We start from the raw sequence: 13,334 nt of genomic DNA, 5'->3' as shown, positions 1-13,334 counted from the left end.
CATACCGTTTAGGAAGGAGACGCGTTCTGTCTCCTAGAGATGAACGTACTTTGGTGCGAAAAGTGCAAATCAATCATAGAACAACAGCAGAGGATCTTGTGAAGATTCTGGAGGAAACAGGTACAGAAGTATCTATATCCACAGTAAAACAAGTCCTACATCGACATAAGCTGAAAGGCCGCTCAGCAAAGAAGAAGCCACTGCTCCAAAACCGCCATAAAAAAGCCAGAATATGGTTTGCAACTGGGGACAAAGATTGTATTTTTTGGAGAAATGTCCTCTGGTCTGATGAAACAAAAATAGAACTGTTTGGCCATAATGACCATTGTTATGTTTGGAGGAAAAAGGGGGAGGCTTGCAAGCCGAAGAACACCATCCCAACCGTGAAGCACAGGTGTGGCAGCATTATGTTGTGGGAGTGCTTTGCTGCAGGAGGGACTGGTGCACTTCACAAAATAGATGGCATCATGAGGAAGGGAAATTTATATGGATATATTAAAGCAACATCTCAAGACATCAGTCAGGAAGTTAAAGCTTGGTCGCAAATTACTCTTCCAAATGGACAATGACTCCAAGCATACTTCCAAAGTTGTGGCAAAATGGCTTAAGGACAACAAAGTCAAGGTATTGGAGTGGCCATCACAAAGCCCTGACCTCAATCCCATCAAATTTGTGGGCAGAACTGAAAAAGCGTGTGCGAGCTAGGAGGCCCACAAACCTGACTCGGTTACACCAGCTCTGTCAGGAGGAATGGGCCAAGATTCACCCAACTTATTGTGGGAAGCTTGTGGAAGGCTATCTGAAACGTTTGACTCAAGTTAAATAATTTAAAGGCAATGCTATCAAATTCTAATTGAATGCATGTAAACTTCTGACCCACTAGGAATGTGATGAAAGAAATAAAAGCTGAAATAAATCATTCTCTCTACTATTATTCTGACATTTCACATTCTTAAAATAAAGTGGTGATCCTAACTGACCTAATACAGGGAATTTTTACTCTGATTAAATGTCAGGAATTGTGAACAACTGAGTTTAAATGTATTTGGCTAAGGTGTATGTAAACTTCTGACTTCAACTGTATATTTATATATATATATATATAAATCATTGGTTGTAACTGATGGCATTCAATAAGAACCCTCATCATGCAAAAACTGTTTAGCTTAGAATCTTTGCTAGTTTGATATAATAGTATGAAATAATACCTTGCCGGAGAATGACAAAGGCTTATTTTTTATTTTTATTTTCGGGAGAAAACGTTTTTTAGTGAATATGACAATGGAATAAGAATATAAATGCATCAGTCTTGGCATGGAAACAATAACATACTTATCCCAGTTTATAACGGCAAAAAAAATCTGTAATAGTAATAGTGATGATTATGCAATGAAATTATTATTTGATTGTGGGTTTCTGTAGTCCAGTTCCCTCAAAACTACAGTTATGGCGCCTCTGAGCGACCAATAAGAGCACAACATGTAGGCTTGCATTGGACTCGGCTTCACACATAACAGGGAGGGGTGAGTGGATTAGCCAACAGAAAGTTTTAGTACAACTTCATCGGACTCAACATGAACTACGGAGAAACTGGGACCATTGTTCAATTATTTACACATGCCTAGTGACAAACCGTGTCATGTTGATGCTGGCGTTAGTGTGTTTTGATCTACTGAGCAGTAAGTTTTCTCCATATGGTTTTCTCTGGCTTTCATACTTTCCCTGGCGCATAATCGGCAATAAATTACCGTTACTTTCTGTTTTTGAAATCTAACGGCTTTGGATTTGCTCATGCTCATCTATATTGAAGTTTTATCAATAATTGTATTTTTTTTATAATGTATGATTTAAAAAAAATATACTGTAGGTTTGTTTTTGTGGGCAGGTGTAGGAGACTTGTCAATTTCATTTCAAGTTGTGATTGAGTCATTTTTGGAAAAATGTTCTGAAATGACTAAGGTGTAATTTACAATGTTGCCAAATTCTGGTTACTCAATTTGCGTGCAACATTTCTCTTCTTTTGATGAGGTGATAGCAATGACTGTATGGGGTTGTTACTGCTGTCAGTGCTTCTCCTTGCTCCCTGCTTTGCAACTTCCTATGCAGAGAAGTTCATCTGAAAGAAGTTGAATAAGATTTATATACACCATCATAAAAAATGGAATTATTATGAGCATAACATATCATGATAGAGTATCTTATTATAGGCTATGTTTACAAACCTGAGATAATTATACATGCTACATTTAACATCCCTTATACATCCATCTATTCTAATCGAAACTGATATATTTTACTCTTCATTGATAATAGATAACTCGTGTTATGGAACAGCAAGTGAGCGATGAAGAAGAACCTCAACCTGTAGTCCTCAGAGAAGAGATCCGGAGGAGGAGAAGAAAGGTGAAAGCCTTCACCTCCACCTTCTCCGTGGCCATGGACCAGATAGCCATCGAGTTCGTCCTCCCCACCACCACTAAGAGTAGCCGCAGCCCGGACACCTTGCTCCTGGAGGTGGCTGGGAACTGGACGGTGGAGCAGGTGAAAGCCCAGGTGTGGCTGAGGGTAGTAGCCACCAACCTGTGCCCTGAGTTCTACCAGAAGTACTCCCCTGACCACTGCATCCTGCTCTACCAGAAGAAGGGTAACTGGTGTGAGATCTACGATAAGCACCAGGTGTTTCAGACCCTGGACTGCATCCGCTACTGGAAAGGTAGAAGCTTTAAGTCTTAAATCTGTCTTTTATGTCTTTGAATTATTTGTATAATAAATTATTTTATTTTATTGTGAGGAGTGTTGAGATGTTTTCATAAAGTTGTGTTTGAATCTAAAGCTCTGAAGAAAGATGTGGGGAAGATCCACCTGACGTGCCGGCCTCAGCCCTCGGAGGAATCCACACAGTACCAGAGGTACCTCAACTACCTGATTGGCTACGACGTCACCGACGTCAGCAACGTGCACGATGACGAGCTGGAGTTCACCCGGAGGAAGCTCCTCACACCCCGCAAGATCGAGCTGTCCGACCGGGACCCCAAACTCTACTCAATGGACCCTTGGATCACATCCAAGCACCTCCCAGAGTACCTGCTCACCAAGGTGTGTAACCCCTAACCTGGCTGCTCCAGGGGTGCAGCTCTGTGGGCGACCCTCTGCTTCTTGCCTGCTCTCAACCTGTTCTGTGTCGGATGATGTAGCTGGGTACTGGGACAGCAAAAAGTTGCCAATTTCCGTTGTCTCTGTATCATGGATCAATAAAGATTGAATAATATTTTATTCTAGGTGACCAACAGCCACATCCTGCTGGTCATTCACAGGAACAAGGCCAGCCAGACCATCAAGGTGTCCATCGACGACACGCCCGTCCAGGTGCTCCAGACCTTCTTTACGAAGATCTCCAATAAGAGGGCTCTGCTGGGAGTTCCTGAGGATGTGTGTGAGGCGGACTACGTCCTGAGGGTGTGTGGCAGGGAAGAGTATATCTATGGGAACCACCCGGTTAGGGACTTCCACTGGGTCCGACAGTGTCTGAAGAACGGAGAGGAGATCCATCTGGTTCTGGAGTCGGCTCCTAATCCGGGTCAAGACCTAGTCCAGAGAGAGGACTGGGCACAGGTGGATGACTGTACTGGAGTGGCAGGTAAACTAGCATCAACATTCCCATAGTAATCTTATCAGAATATTTCACCAATAGATTACAATTTACAATATGTGCTTTTCAAGTAATCACTCCTCTAGCCCATAGAGTTGTGCCACAATAACCAATATTATAGCACATTATTTTACTGTGGGATATATTTATTTGATGATTTAGATGATGTATATTCCTCTGTTCCAACAGGCACCCACGAGCAGCTGACGATCGACGAGAAAGACCACGAACGGGTCTTCACCATCTCTCTGTGGGACTGTCACAGGAAGTTCAGGGTTAAAGTCCTGGGCATAGACATCCCGGCTTTGCCGAGGAACCCAGAGCTGATCGTGTATGTGGAGGCCAGTATCTTCCATGGCCAGCAGCTCCTGGCTCAGGAGAGGACCTCCTCCAAGGCTTTCACTGAGGAGGTGCTGTGGAACACCTGGCTGGAGTTTAATATACGCATCAGAGACCTGCCCAAGGGGGCTCGCCTCAGCCTACAGGTAAACTGGTAAACTGTATAAGGTTTATTGGTTTAGTCTGGCAGCCGTATCTATATTTGCTTTAGCCAACATCTTTGTTGTGGGATTTTTTTGTAGAATACCAGTCTATTATTTGGAGAATATAATATGAATCACAACTTAATTCAATTCATTACAATTTAACTCTAGTCTCTTTTCTCCTCTCCCCAGGTGTCCTGTGGGAAGGCCCAGACCCAGATCTCGAAGGGCACCTCCTCCTACCAGGACAATGGAGGATCCCCAGGTGGAGGTGGCAGCGGCAGCCATGATGGTAGTAAGACTAAGAGTCGTCTGCTGTACTACGTCAACCTGCTGCTGGTGGACCACCGCTCGCTGCTGCGCCAGGGAGAGTTCATCCTCCACATGTGGAAGATGCCTGAGAAGACTGAGGACAACAGCAGCGTCAATGCAGACAAGCTGACCTCAGCCACCAACCCAGACAAGGCCTCCTCCATGGCCGTAGCCATCCTGCTGGACAAGTACTGCTACCCAGTGGCCCTGCCCAAGAGCAGGGAGGGCAAGGTGGCTGGGGGGGAGGGTCGGGAGGCCGAGGGAGGGGAGAGGGGGCAAAGGGAGATGCCTAACCACCTGAGGAAGCAGTTCGAGGTAATTGTTGAGACAGATCCACTGCACCCTCTCAGCCAAGAAGACAAAGAGCTGCTGTGGCACTTCAGAGAGGAGTGTATGCGTCACCCCAGGTAAGACTGACTGGCATGGTCATCTAATACTATATTACTGAATAACTTTGAGTAATCTGAGTTTATAACACAGAAGCACTTGTTTCATCCCAATTCCATCTTTCTTAATATGTTTTCTGTGAGAGTATCACAGAGATCTTTCTGTGAATATGATTCAGTGCAATTTTTGTGATTTCTATTGAGATGTTGTAAAACTCTGCCTCCTCCCAGGGCGTACCCCAAGCTGCTGGGCTCTGTGCGGTGGGGTAGACAGGAGGCTGTCCTGGCCACCCATAGGCTGCTGGAGAGGAGCTCTGTGTGGGACCGTAGTGTGCTGGATGTGGGCCTGGCCATGCAGCTGTTAGACTGCCACTACTCTGACGCTCACGTCCGCTCCATGGCCGTACGCAAGCTGGAGACCCTGGGGGACGACGACGTCCTGAGATACCTGCTGCAGCTGGTCCAGGTGAGTTTGTCAGACTTGTTGGAACCAACATTTGGCTGAGAAATGTCTGATGTGTTTCGGTCTTGGTTCTGTCAAGATTCGGCCTGTGCCATAGAGGAACCGAGTTTCGTTACCCAGCCCTAGTCATGCAAGTTGGCATTTATTGTCATGACTCTTGTCCCGGAAGCAGAACAGAGCGATTTCACTTTAGATAGGTCCGCTGCAAAGTCAAAATTAGCTATATTGTAAAAATTCATAAAAGCAAACATTTGCTTTTTTGATCTTAATTTAAGGTTAGGTTTACGCATTATGGTTAGCAGTTTGGTTAAGGTTATGTTTCAAATCTGATTTTATGACTTTGTGGCTGTGCTAGCTAGTGACCACTCTGCAGAGCTGCCTCCAGGACAAGATTCATGACGAGAATGACTAAACCGCCCTAGTCACAGGTGGTTGGTCTACCTGTCTCTGAGTGTAGAAGCACACATAAAAACAAAGTAGTTGTTTAATACATTGACCAGGAAAAAACCCAATAACTTTACAGACAACACTACCTAGTATTTTCCCAGAAGGGAGCACCCGTGGGTAGTTTTGCATGTGCCATTCGTCACTGTAGAGTCAAATAACTGTCTCTACTGTCAACAATGAGGCCTTGGTTAAACATGCAAAACAGTATGACTATGAACAAATCCCCAAACTGGAAGGTACTTTATAATGTTGCATTACAGTTTATTGAAACATTTTGCTTGCATTTATGATGTGTTTATGTTGAGAAAAATGCATATGTGTGCCCCTCTGTGTTTTTCAGGCTGTGAAGTTTGAGCCGTACCATGACAGTGCCCTGGCCAGGTTCCTGCTGAAGAGAGCTCTCAGGAGTAAGAGGATAGGTCATTTCCTTTTCTGGTTCCTGAGGAGTGAGATCGCCCAGTCCATGCACTATCAGCAGAGATACTCTGTGCTGCTGGAAGCCTACCTCCGAGGCTGTGGAGAGGACATGCTGCAGGACTTCAGACGCCAGGTGGGTGATCGTATAGCCTTGACCCCAGCCGTAAACAAGAGTACGGTGTGATGTGTGATCGGACACAGTAGGAGTGGGTGAGGAGAGTTCCTCCTCCGTATAATGTGACTGTAAGGCTTTGACGTCGTAGCCAGTCAGGTAGTTGAGGTACCTTTGGTACTGTGTGGACTCCTCGGATGGCTGAGGCCGGCACGTCAGGTGGATCTTTCCTACATCTTTCTTCAGAGCTTTACCTTCAAACACAACTTTATTAAAACATCTCAACACTTCTCACAATAAAATATACCGTATAAAAAAAAATCAAGGATATAAAAGACTGATTTTAAAAAGACTAGGTCGCTAAAGTGTCAGATAACGAGGACCTGAATAAAGAATAATCCGATTCATTATCATCAACAGGTGGAGATGACAGAAGCCCTGGAGAAAGTCACCAGGGAGATCAAGGCCATGTCTGCTGAGAAATATGATGTTTCTGCACAAGGTGAGCCTGTCGCCTCAAGTCAACGTACCTCGTATAAGAGATCAAGATAAATTCCTTTATATAATGAATATGTAATGAGTCTCGGTGTTATGCTCAGTTGTGTTCCAGCTGCGTCAGAAGCTGGAGAACCTGCAGACGTCTGGGCTGCCAGAGAGCTTCAGAGTGCCCTATGACCCGGGTCTACGGGCTGGTGCTCTGGTGGTGAGTGGAATAATACCTATACATCTCTATTCTACCCCCCTCTTATTTTCCTCCATGTCTCTTCTCGCTTGTCTCCATCCCTTTCTCCACCATCATTTCCTGTATCCTCCACTAATTGTATTCTTACTCCTCCATTCTCTCCTGTGTTTGACTGTAAACATGGGTCCCTCTCTTCAGATAGAGCAGTGTAAGGTGATGGCCTCTAAGAAGAGACCGCTGTGGCTGCAGTTTAAGAGGGCTGACCCCACCACCCTGTCCAGTGACACCATCGGGGTCATCTTTAAGGACGGGGATGACCTCAGGCAGGACATGCTCATTCTACAGGTGTGTGGGCTTGCTTTCTCAATGGGTTAGGCAAAACTGTCCACCAAATGATCCATGACAACGAAGTGCTCCTCTTTTTAGATTCTGCTGATCATGGAATCCATATGGGAGGAAGAGTCTTTGGACTTGTCCTTACTGCCCTACGGCTGTATCTCTACTGGGAATAAAATAGGTATGTCAACTGACTTTACACTGTCATGACGCATTAATAATAATATATTATAACATATAACATATACTGTAGAAATAATGATATATATATATATACATGTGCCATTTCTTATTAAATAAGCATCTCTCTCGCTTTCTCTCTAGGGATGATTGAGATAGTGAAGGATGCCACCACTATTGCCAACATCCAGCAGAGCGTTGTGGGAAGCACAGGAGCATTCAAGGACGAGATCCTCAACCAATGGCTGCGGGACAAGTGTGTGAGCGAGGAAAAGGTAGCTAGCTCGATTTACTCCCACGGTGCTGCAGCGTCTCAGCTGTAGAGGATATAACTGCGCCGCGAAGGGGGAAGGAAACACACCTGCTACATTTCCTGTTACCCGGGGCTTTGTCTGCAGCACTATTCACGTATACTCAGACTGTGTAGGCTGAAGCACCTCCACATTTTCAGCTCTGCTATGTCTATTTTTGAATTGGCCGTTTAGAAATATCCCCACGCAGCAGTCACCATAGCTTTAGGGTGAAGGTATACCACAGAAGCTACCACAACACTAGCAGATAAATAGAGAAAGATGAAACACGGTTTGAGTCACTGTGTTTGCTCCAATGTTGTCTGTGGAAATAATCGAGCAGAGCTGGTTGTATGAAATTGCAGCTCACAAATGCTCTTCATTTACTCCAGTCTCTATCACTTCCCTTCTCTCTCTCTCTCCCCTTCACTCGCCATCATTGTTTCTCCCTCTCTTTTACTGTCTCTCCCTGTCTCTCTCTCTCGTTGTGTGTGTGTGTGTGTCTCTCTCCCTGTAGTTCCAGCAGGCGGTGGAGAGGTTTGTGTTCTCCTGTGGAGGGTACTGTGTGGCCACCTACGTCCTGGGGGTAGGAGACAGACACAACGACAACATCATGATCACTGAATCTGGTACCAGAGCTCATCCTCATCTCCCTATAGCACAAACACGATACAGTACTTGGCGTTAAGTGGTCGCCAAAACATTAGGAATACATTCCACAATATTCTACATATGTGGGTGGACCCATAGAAAGTGGTTTTCTGTTCATCTGAATGTAGTAATTTGTTTCTGATGTATTGGATGGTTGATCTATAACATGCTTTTCCCCCCCATTGATATGTCTGCCCACAGGTAACCTGTTCCACATAGACTTTGGCCACATACTGGGGAACTATAAGAGTTTCCTGGGTATCAGTAAGGAGAGGGTTCCCTTCGTCCTCACCCCAGACTTCCTCTATGTCATGGGCACATCAGGGAAGAAGAGCAGCCCACACTTCCAGAAGTTCCAGGTACTCAAACTAACGTGTTGTCTAACTAGTAAACACACACACACACACACACACACACACACACACACACACACTTAACTAGAGTATCTATCTCATCTAGAGTACTAACACATACCTACCCCCTCTCTCCCAGGATGTGTGTGTACGGGCCTACCTGGCTCTGAGGCATCACACCAACCTCCTCGTCATCCTGTTCTCCATGATGCTGATGACGGGCATGCCTCAGCTCACCAGCAAAGAAGACATTGAGTACATCCGCGAAGCGCTGACTGTGGGCCGGACGGAGGAGGAGGCACAGCGCCACCTGCTGGACCAGATAGAGATCTGCAGGGACAAGGGCTGGACCGTGCAGTTCAACTGGTTCCTACACCTGGTGCTGGGCATCAAGCAGGGGGTGGATAAAAGCTCGGCTTAGGGGGCTTGCAACACCAGTGTGATGGGTTCGAATCCCACAAGGACCACATATGTGACAACTGTAAACCACTTTAGGTACAAGTACTATGTTGATTAGACTCCCAAATAAGGAGAGAGGGAGATATAGTCCGAGATTAAAGTCTGGATCTAAAAGTTTGGCAACCCTTCTCAATGATGTAACCAGCTGTTCCAATACATTACTCATTGACTGTACCATGGACTATATACAGTACCAGTCTTATTTTTGCACTTTCAAGATCAAAACCTGATCTTACCATATGTTTATGAGTTATACATAAATATTGACCCCTGTTCGCTTCCTAATGCACTGAATCCGATTGTATCATCTGTTAATGTAACATCAGACTTGCATGACTGATGGTGGCAATACCATAATAAACCTGATCATAGAGAAATATAGTTATATATTACCTCCCGTCGCTAGAGGGCGGCATGCAGATTTTAAACTGAGTGACTTACCAACACCATCAGAGGAAGAGGTATCTAGGAAACCAAAGGAAGCTTTTCCACACCAAGGTGAGTTCACGTAAACAATCAGAATTTCGGTGTTTTATCGTGGATGTAGTCAGTATAGTTTTACCATAAAGTGACCTTTCACTCATCAAGATAAAAGAGGTTGAGGATCAGGCGCGCAGTATCGAAGTAGGCTAGCTAGCTACTTCAATTTATATGAAATGTGTGCAGCGCCACCCCATGTCGCCCGCGACGCCTTTATGCGTGAGCCCAGTTTAATCCAATTATTGACATTGAAGCCAGTGAATCCCAGCTAACCCAATTGTGTCTGTGTGTCCTGGACAGGTAGCCTCTCTCCATCTCTCAGGTCTTGGGTATGCGGTTGCAGCCCCAGTGTCTGCAGCTTGACTCCGTACTGCAGACAGTGAGTGTCCTGGAGGCAGTGATCCGGAGGAGCTTTGGTCCTGATGGAGGACAGGTGCTGTTCACACGGGACACGGGGCAAACTCTGCTGACACGCCACGGAACACGCATCCTCACAGCCCTGCGGGTGGAACACCCGCTGGCCAGGTAACACAAGTTAGAGTATGTGAGTGGAGTTAAGCGGTCGGAAATCTCGCTCATTGCTCATGGAGCGATGCCTGCGCACAGCTCCAGCGCTCCACGTCCATTCAAACCGCCCACTAAAACCCACTCAAAGCTCTCAGGGAAAAAAACTGCAGCTCCAAATTTCGCTCCATTCATTAAAATTACAATTTAACCAACACCCACATATTTTTTGACTACCTGGACCTACTATTTGGTTGTGAAGTATTGAAACCAAACCATATGATTTGAATAAAAAGTACTTTAATAAACATGAAAAGGTGAAAATCAATTATGGCCTATTGTATAGATAATCTAACCCAAATGAAGGAACATTTAAAGAGATCTGATTTGCTATGTATAAATACTTTGCTACAATGAAACTTAATTAGCTTCTCACCTCGTTCCTTTCTTTTAGCATGTGCACGTAGTAAGTACACCATTATGTATTCGGGATAAGTGTCTTTTCAGATACCGCAATTATTATTTAGTTGTAACATCACCACACTCCCTCTCTTGCTCCTCATCTTTGTAAGACACCTTGATTTTGCACCAATGTGTTTGATCAGTTTCTTTATTGAAAATATTTAGTGAACTCCATGACAGTTGTTAAAGTAAGGAGCTTTAGCAGCACACAAGTAGACTACAAATGCATGCTGGGCCAGGCATGCCCTGAGCTCGTGAAGTGATTGTATACTGGAGCGCTATTGGATGTCTACACTGTATTCCTGATCAATTTTATGTTATTTTAATGCACAAAAAAATGTGCTTTTCTTTCAAAAAACAAGGACATTTCTAAGTGACCCCAAACTTTTGAACGGTAGTATACATACATATACACACACGTTCACGCTTACAGTACTTTGGGAAATCTCAAGCTCTGTCTGTGTGTGTGTGTGTAGGATGGTGGTGGAGTGTGTGAGGAGACACAGCTCGGTGACAGGAGACGGCTCCAAGACCTTCGTCCTGCTGCTCGCCTCATTGCTACGGGAGATACAGAAACACACCCGAAAAGCCCGCTGGGAAGGCGCAGGTGCCAAGCGTTTGGCTGGAGCTCTGCTGGACTTCGGATTGGACGAGCTCAGTGATGTCATCACTGTTGGAGTGGCTCCACATGGCTCCTCCCTTTCAGACCCACAAACCCCAGGACAAACAGACACACACACTCTGTGCCGCCTACTCAGTGCTTTCCTTCACACCCGGATCAGCCCTACTCATGCTGAAATCATCAGCCGACTGACCTGTGAGCTGCTCTCGCATTGGAGCTGCCATGGCGACTTCATTAACGAACACTTCCCTGCTCTGCACACAGCAGTATCAGGCTTCCCTATTGGCTGTTCCCGTCTGCTGGAGGGCCAGGTCATACATGCAGATTTCTCTACACCCCTCCCACTCAGCGACCATGGACCAATCAGGGCCCTAGCGGTGACGGAACCCCTGGAACCCAGCCTGCTGATTGGTGGAACTGTGCTGGAGCTGGGTGGGGCTAATAGAGGAATAGAAAGTGTGTGTGTGAGATTAGGGCGGGGGTTAGACAGTGTGTGTGTCATTCTACAGCATCTAGGAGTGTCTCTGCTCCTCTCATCAGTCAGACAGTCGGAGGCCGTCCTGGCTGCAGTGGGGAGGTACGGGGTGTGTGTGTTAGAGTGTGTGTGTGAAGACGACCTCACCTTGTTCTCTGTGATCAGTGGAGCCCAGCCTGTCTCAGACTGGGCTGTGATTGGACAAGAACATGTTGCTACGGTTACCTTCTGCCGGCCGCTGGTGCTGGGAGCTCACAGGTATGGTAACAGGACAGTTACACACGCTCACACACACACACACACACACACTATTCTAATTATGTGGTTTTCTGTCTCTCCCAGGTTCGTCAATTTGGGGTTTCCTAAGACAGAGGACAGGGGCAGACCCCACAGTCTGGTTGTGTGTGGACTGACAGAGGGCCAGACGGAACAGAGTGTATGTGCTGTACGAGATGCTCTACACATGCTGCATACTACCTGGGGGCCCAAACACAGGACTAGAGCTACAGAGAGAACGGCACGCGCAGACGTGATGGAGCCTTGTTGTGTCATTTCCGTGGGCGGGACTTTTGAGTTCCTGTTACACCACACCCTCCTACAGCGCAAACACGGACACACACACTCTGTCACACACAGACACACACACACTCCGTCACACACAGGCACGCACACTCTGTCACACACAGACACACACACTCCGTCACACACAGGCACGCACACTCTGTCAAACGCAGACACACACACTCTGTCACACTTGGAGAACCCTACCGTCTCGGGGATGCTAGCAGAGGCCCTACTGAGTGTGCCCAGACAGATCTACTCCCACAATCCTCGGCGCTACCTGGAGGCTCACGCGCACACTCTCAGTTGCATACGTAACCATGGTATCTCTCCGGACCCGCCGGAAATGAGTGCTGTTCTGGCAGCGGATGGTTCTAATATGGTCCAGGCTGACACTGGGTCAGGGTCTATGTTTGGGTCAGGATCTGGGTCAGGGGTTAAGGAGATGTCGGTTTGGTCAAGCTCTGGCTCTAGTTCAGGTGTGGAGTCAGTGTCCTGTAAGTATCAACTGATCCTGGCTGTTCTACAGTGTCTCAGGAGTCTACTGTCTGTGGACACTGTACTACACGCTAATAGCTCACACACACTCTCACACACCTGTCAGAGAGAAGAGGAGGAGGATGATGACTGAGAACTCATACTTGAATTCCTTTGTGTTTTTGTTTCATTGTTCATCCAAATGTTTTGTATTCACTGCTTGAAAAAGTAATCTATTTGTGTAGTATGTCTTTGCAGATGAATTTGTATGTTAATAAATCTGATTTTTCTTTGATGAAATAGGAGTATGGTTATATTACATTGTTACAGCGACAGAACAGACCGTTTCCTTCATCGCCTCTCCTCCGCCCCACTGTAGAGAAAACACTCTGCCCAACCCAGACTTTTTCTTATTCATTAACTTCTAAGGAGGTCAGTTGCTGTATTTATGTATCAATTACAAATTGAATCTCCATTGTAGGCCTACATAGGACAATTGTTACTCAAAAAAATCAAGTATTATGCTATACTGTC

At 45.8% G+C, this 13,334-nt stretch overlaps 2 protein-coding genes across 2 annotated transcripts; both read left to right on the top strand.

Annotated features, from left to right (window-relative positions):
- Nucleotides 1–1,504: 1,504 nt before the first annotated feature.
- Nucleotides 1,505–9,596, top strand: LOC139565813 (phosphatidylinositol 4,5-bisphosphate 3-kinase catalytic subunit gamma isoform-like). The gene is made up of 16 exons (XM_071386404.1): nt 1,505–1,679; nt 2,314–2,713; nt 2,834–3,096; nt 3,280–3,637; nt 3,839–4,134; nt 4,324–4,850; nt 5,061–5,295; nt 6,080–6,289; nt 6,689–6,770; nt 6,868–6,971; nt 7,149–7,295; nt 7,377–7,467; nt 7,611–7,741; nt 8,274–8,385; nt 8,609–8,766; nt 8,900–9,596. The coding sequence occupies exons 2-16, from the start codon at nt 2,326–2,328 to the stop codon at nt 9,179–9,181; spliced, it is 3,384 nt and encodes a 1,127-aa protein (XP_071242505.1). The 5' UTR covers nt 1,505–1,679; nt 2,314–2,325; the 3' UTR covers nt 9,182–9,596.
- Nucleotides 9,597–9,639: 43 nt separating this feature from the next.
- Nucleotides 9,640–13,100, top strand: bbs10 (Bardet-Biedl syndrome 10). Its single transcript, XM_071386451.1, has 4 exons — nt 9,640–9,717; nt 10,000–10,224; nt 11,142–12,020; nt 12,105–13,100. The coding sequence occupies exons 2-4, from the start codon at nt 10,031–10,033 to the stop codon at nt 12,952–12,954; spliced, it is 1,923 nt and encodes a 640-aa protein (XP_071242552.1). The 5' UTR covers nt 9,640–9,717; nt 10,000–10,030; the 3' UTR covers nt 12,955–13,100.
- Nucleotides 13,101–13,334: the final 234 nt, after the last annotated feature.

Source organism: Salvelinus alpinus, chromosome 37 (genome assembly GCF_045679555.1).
Source record: "Salvelinus alpinus chromosome 37, SLU_Salpinus.1, whole genome shotgun sequence".
In the NCBI taxonomy this organism is placed as follows: Eukaryota; Metazoa; Chordata; class Actinopteri; order Salmoniformes; family Salmonidae; genus Salvelinus; species Salvelinus alpinus.
This window is presented reverse-complemented; position numbering and strand designations above follow the sequence as displayed.

Bases quoted from the DNA above. Each gene is read 5' to 3' on its own strand.
- LOC139565813 (XM_071386404.1), top strand. From the start codon at position 2,326: ATGGAACAGCAAGTGAGCGATGAAGAAGAACCTCAACCTGTAGTCCTC. The intron at 2,714-2,833 runs GTAGAAGCTTTA...TTGAATCTAAAG, and splicing joins CTGCATCCGCTACTGGAAAG to CTCTGAAGAAAGATGTGGGG. The intron at 4,135-4,323 runs GTAAACTGGTAA...TCCTCTCCCCAG, and splicing joins GGGCTCGCCTCAGCCTACAG to GTGTCCTGTGGGAAGGCCCA.
- bbs10 (XM_071386451.1), top strand. From the start codon at position 10,031: ATGCGGTTGCAGCCCCAGTGTCTGCAGCTTGACTCCGTACTGCAGACA. The intron at 10,225-11,141 runs GTAACACAAGTT...GTGTGTGTGTAG, and splicing joins GTGGAACACCCGCTGGCCAG to GATGGTGGTGGAGTGTGTGA. The intron at 12,021-12,104 runs GTATGGTAACAG...TGTCTCTCCCAG, and splicing joins CTGGTGCTGGGAGCTCACAG to GTTCGTCAATTTGGGGTTTC.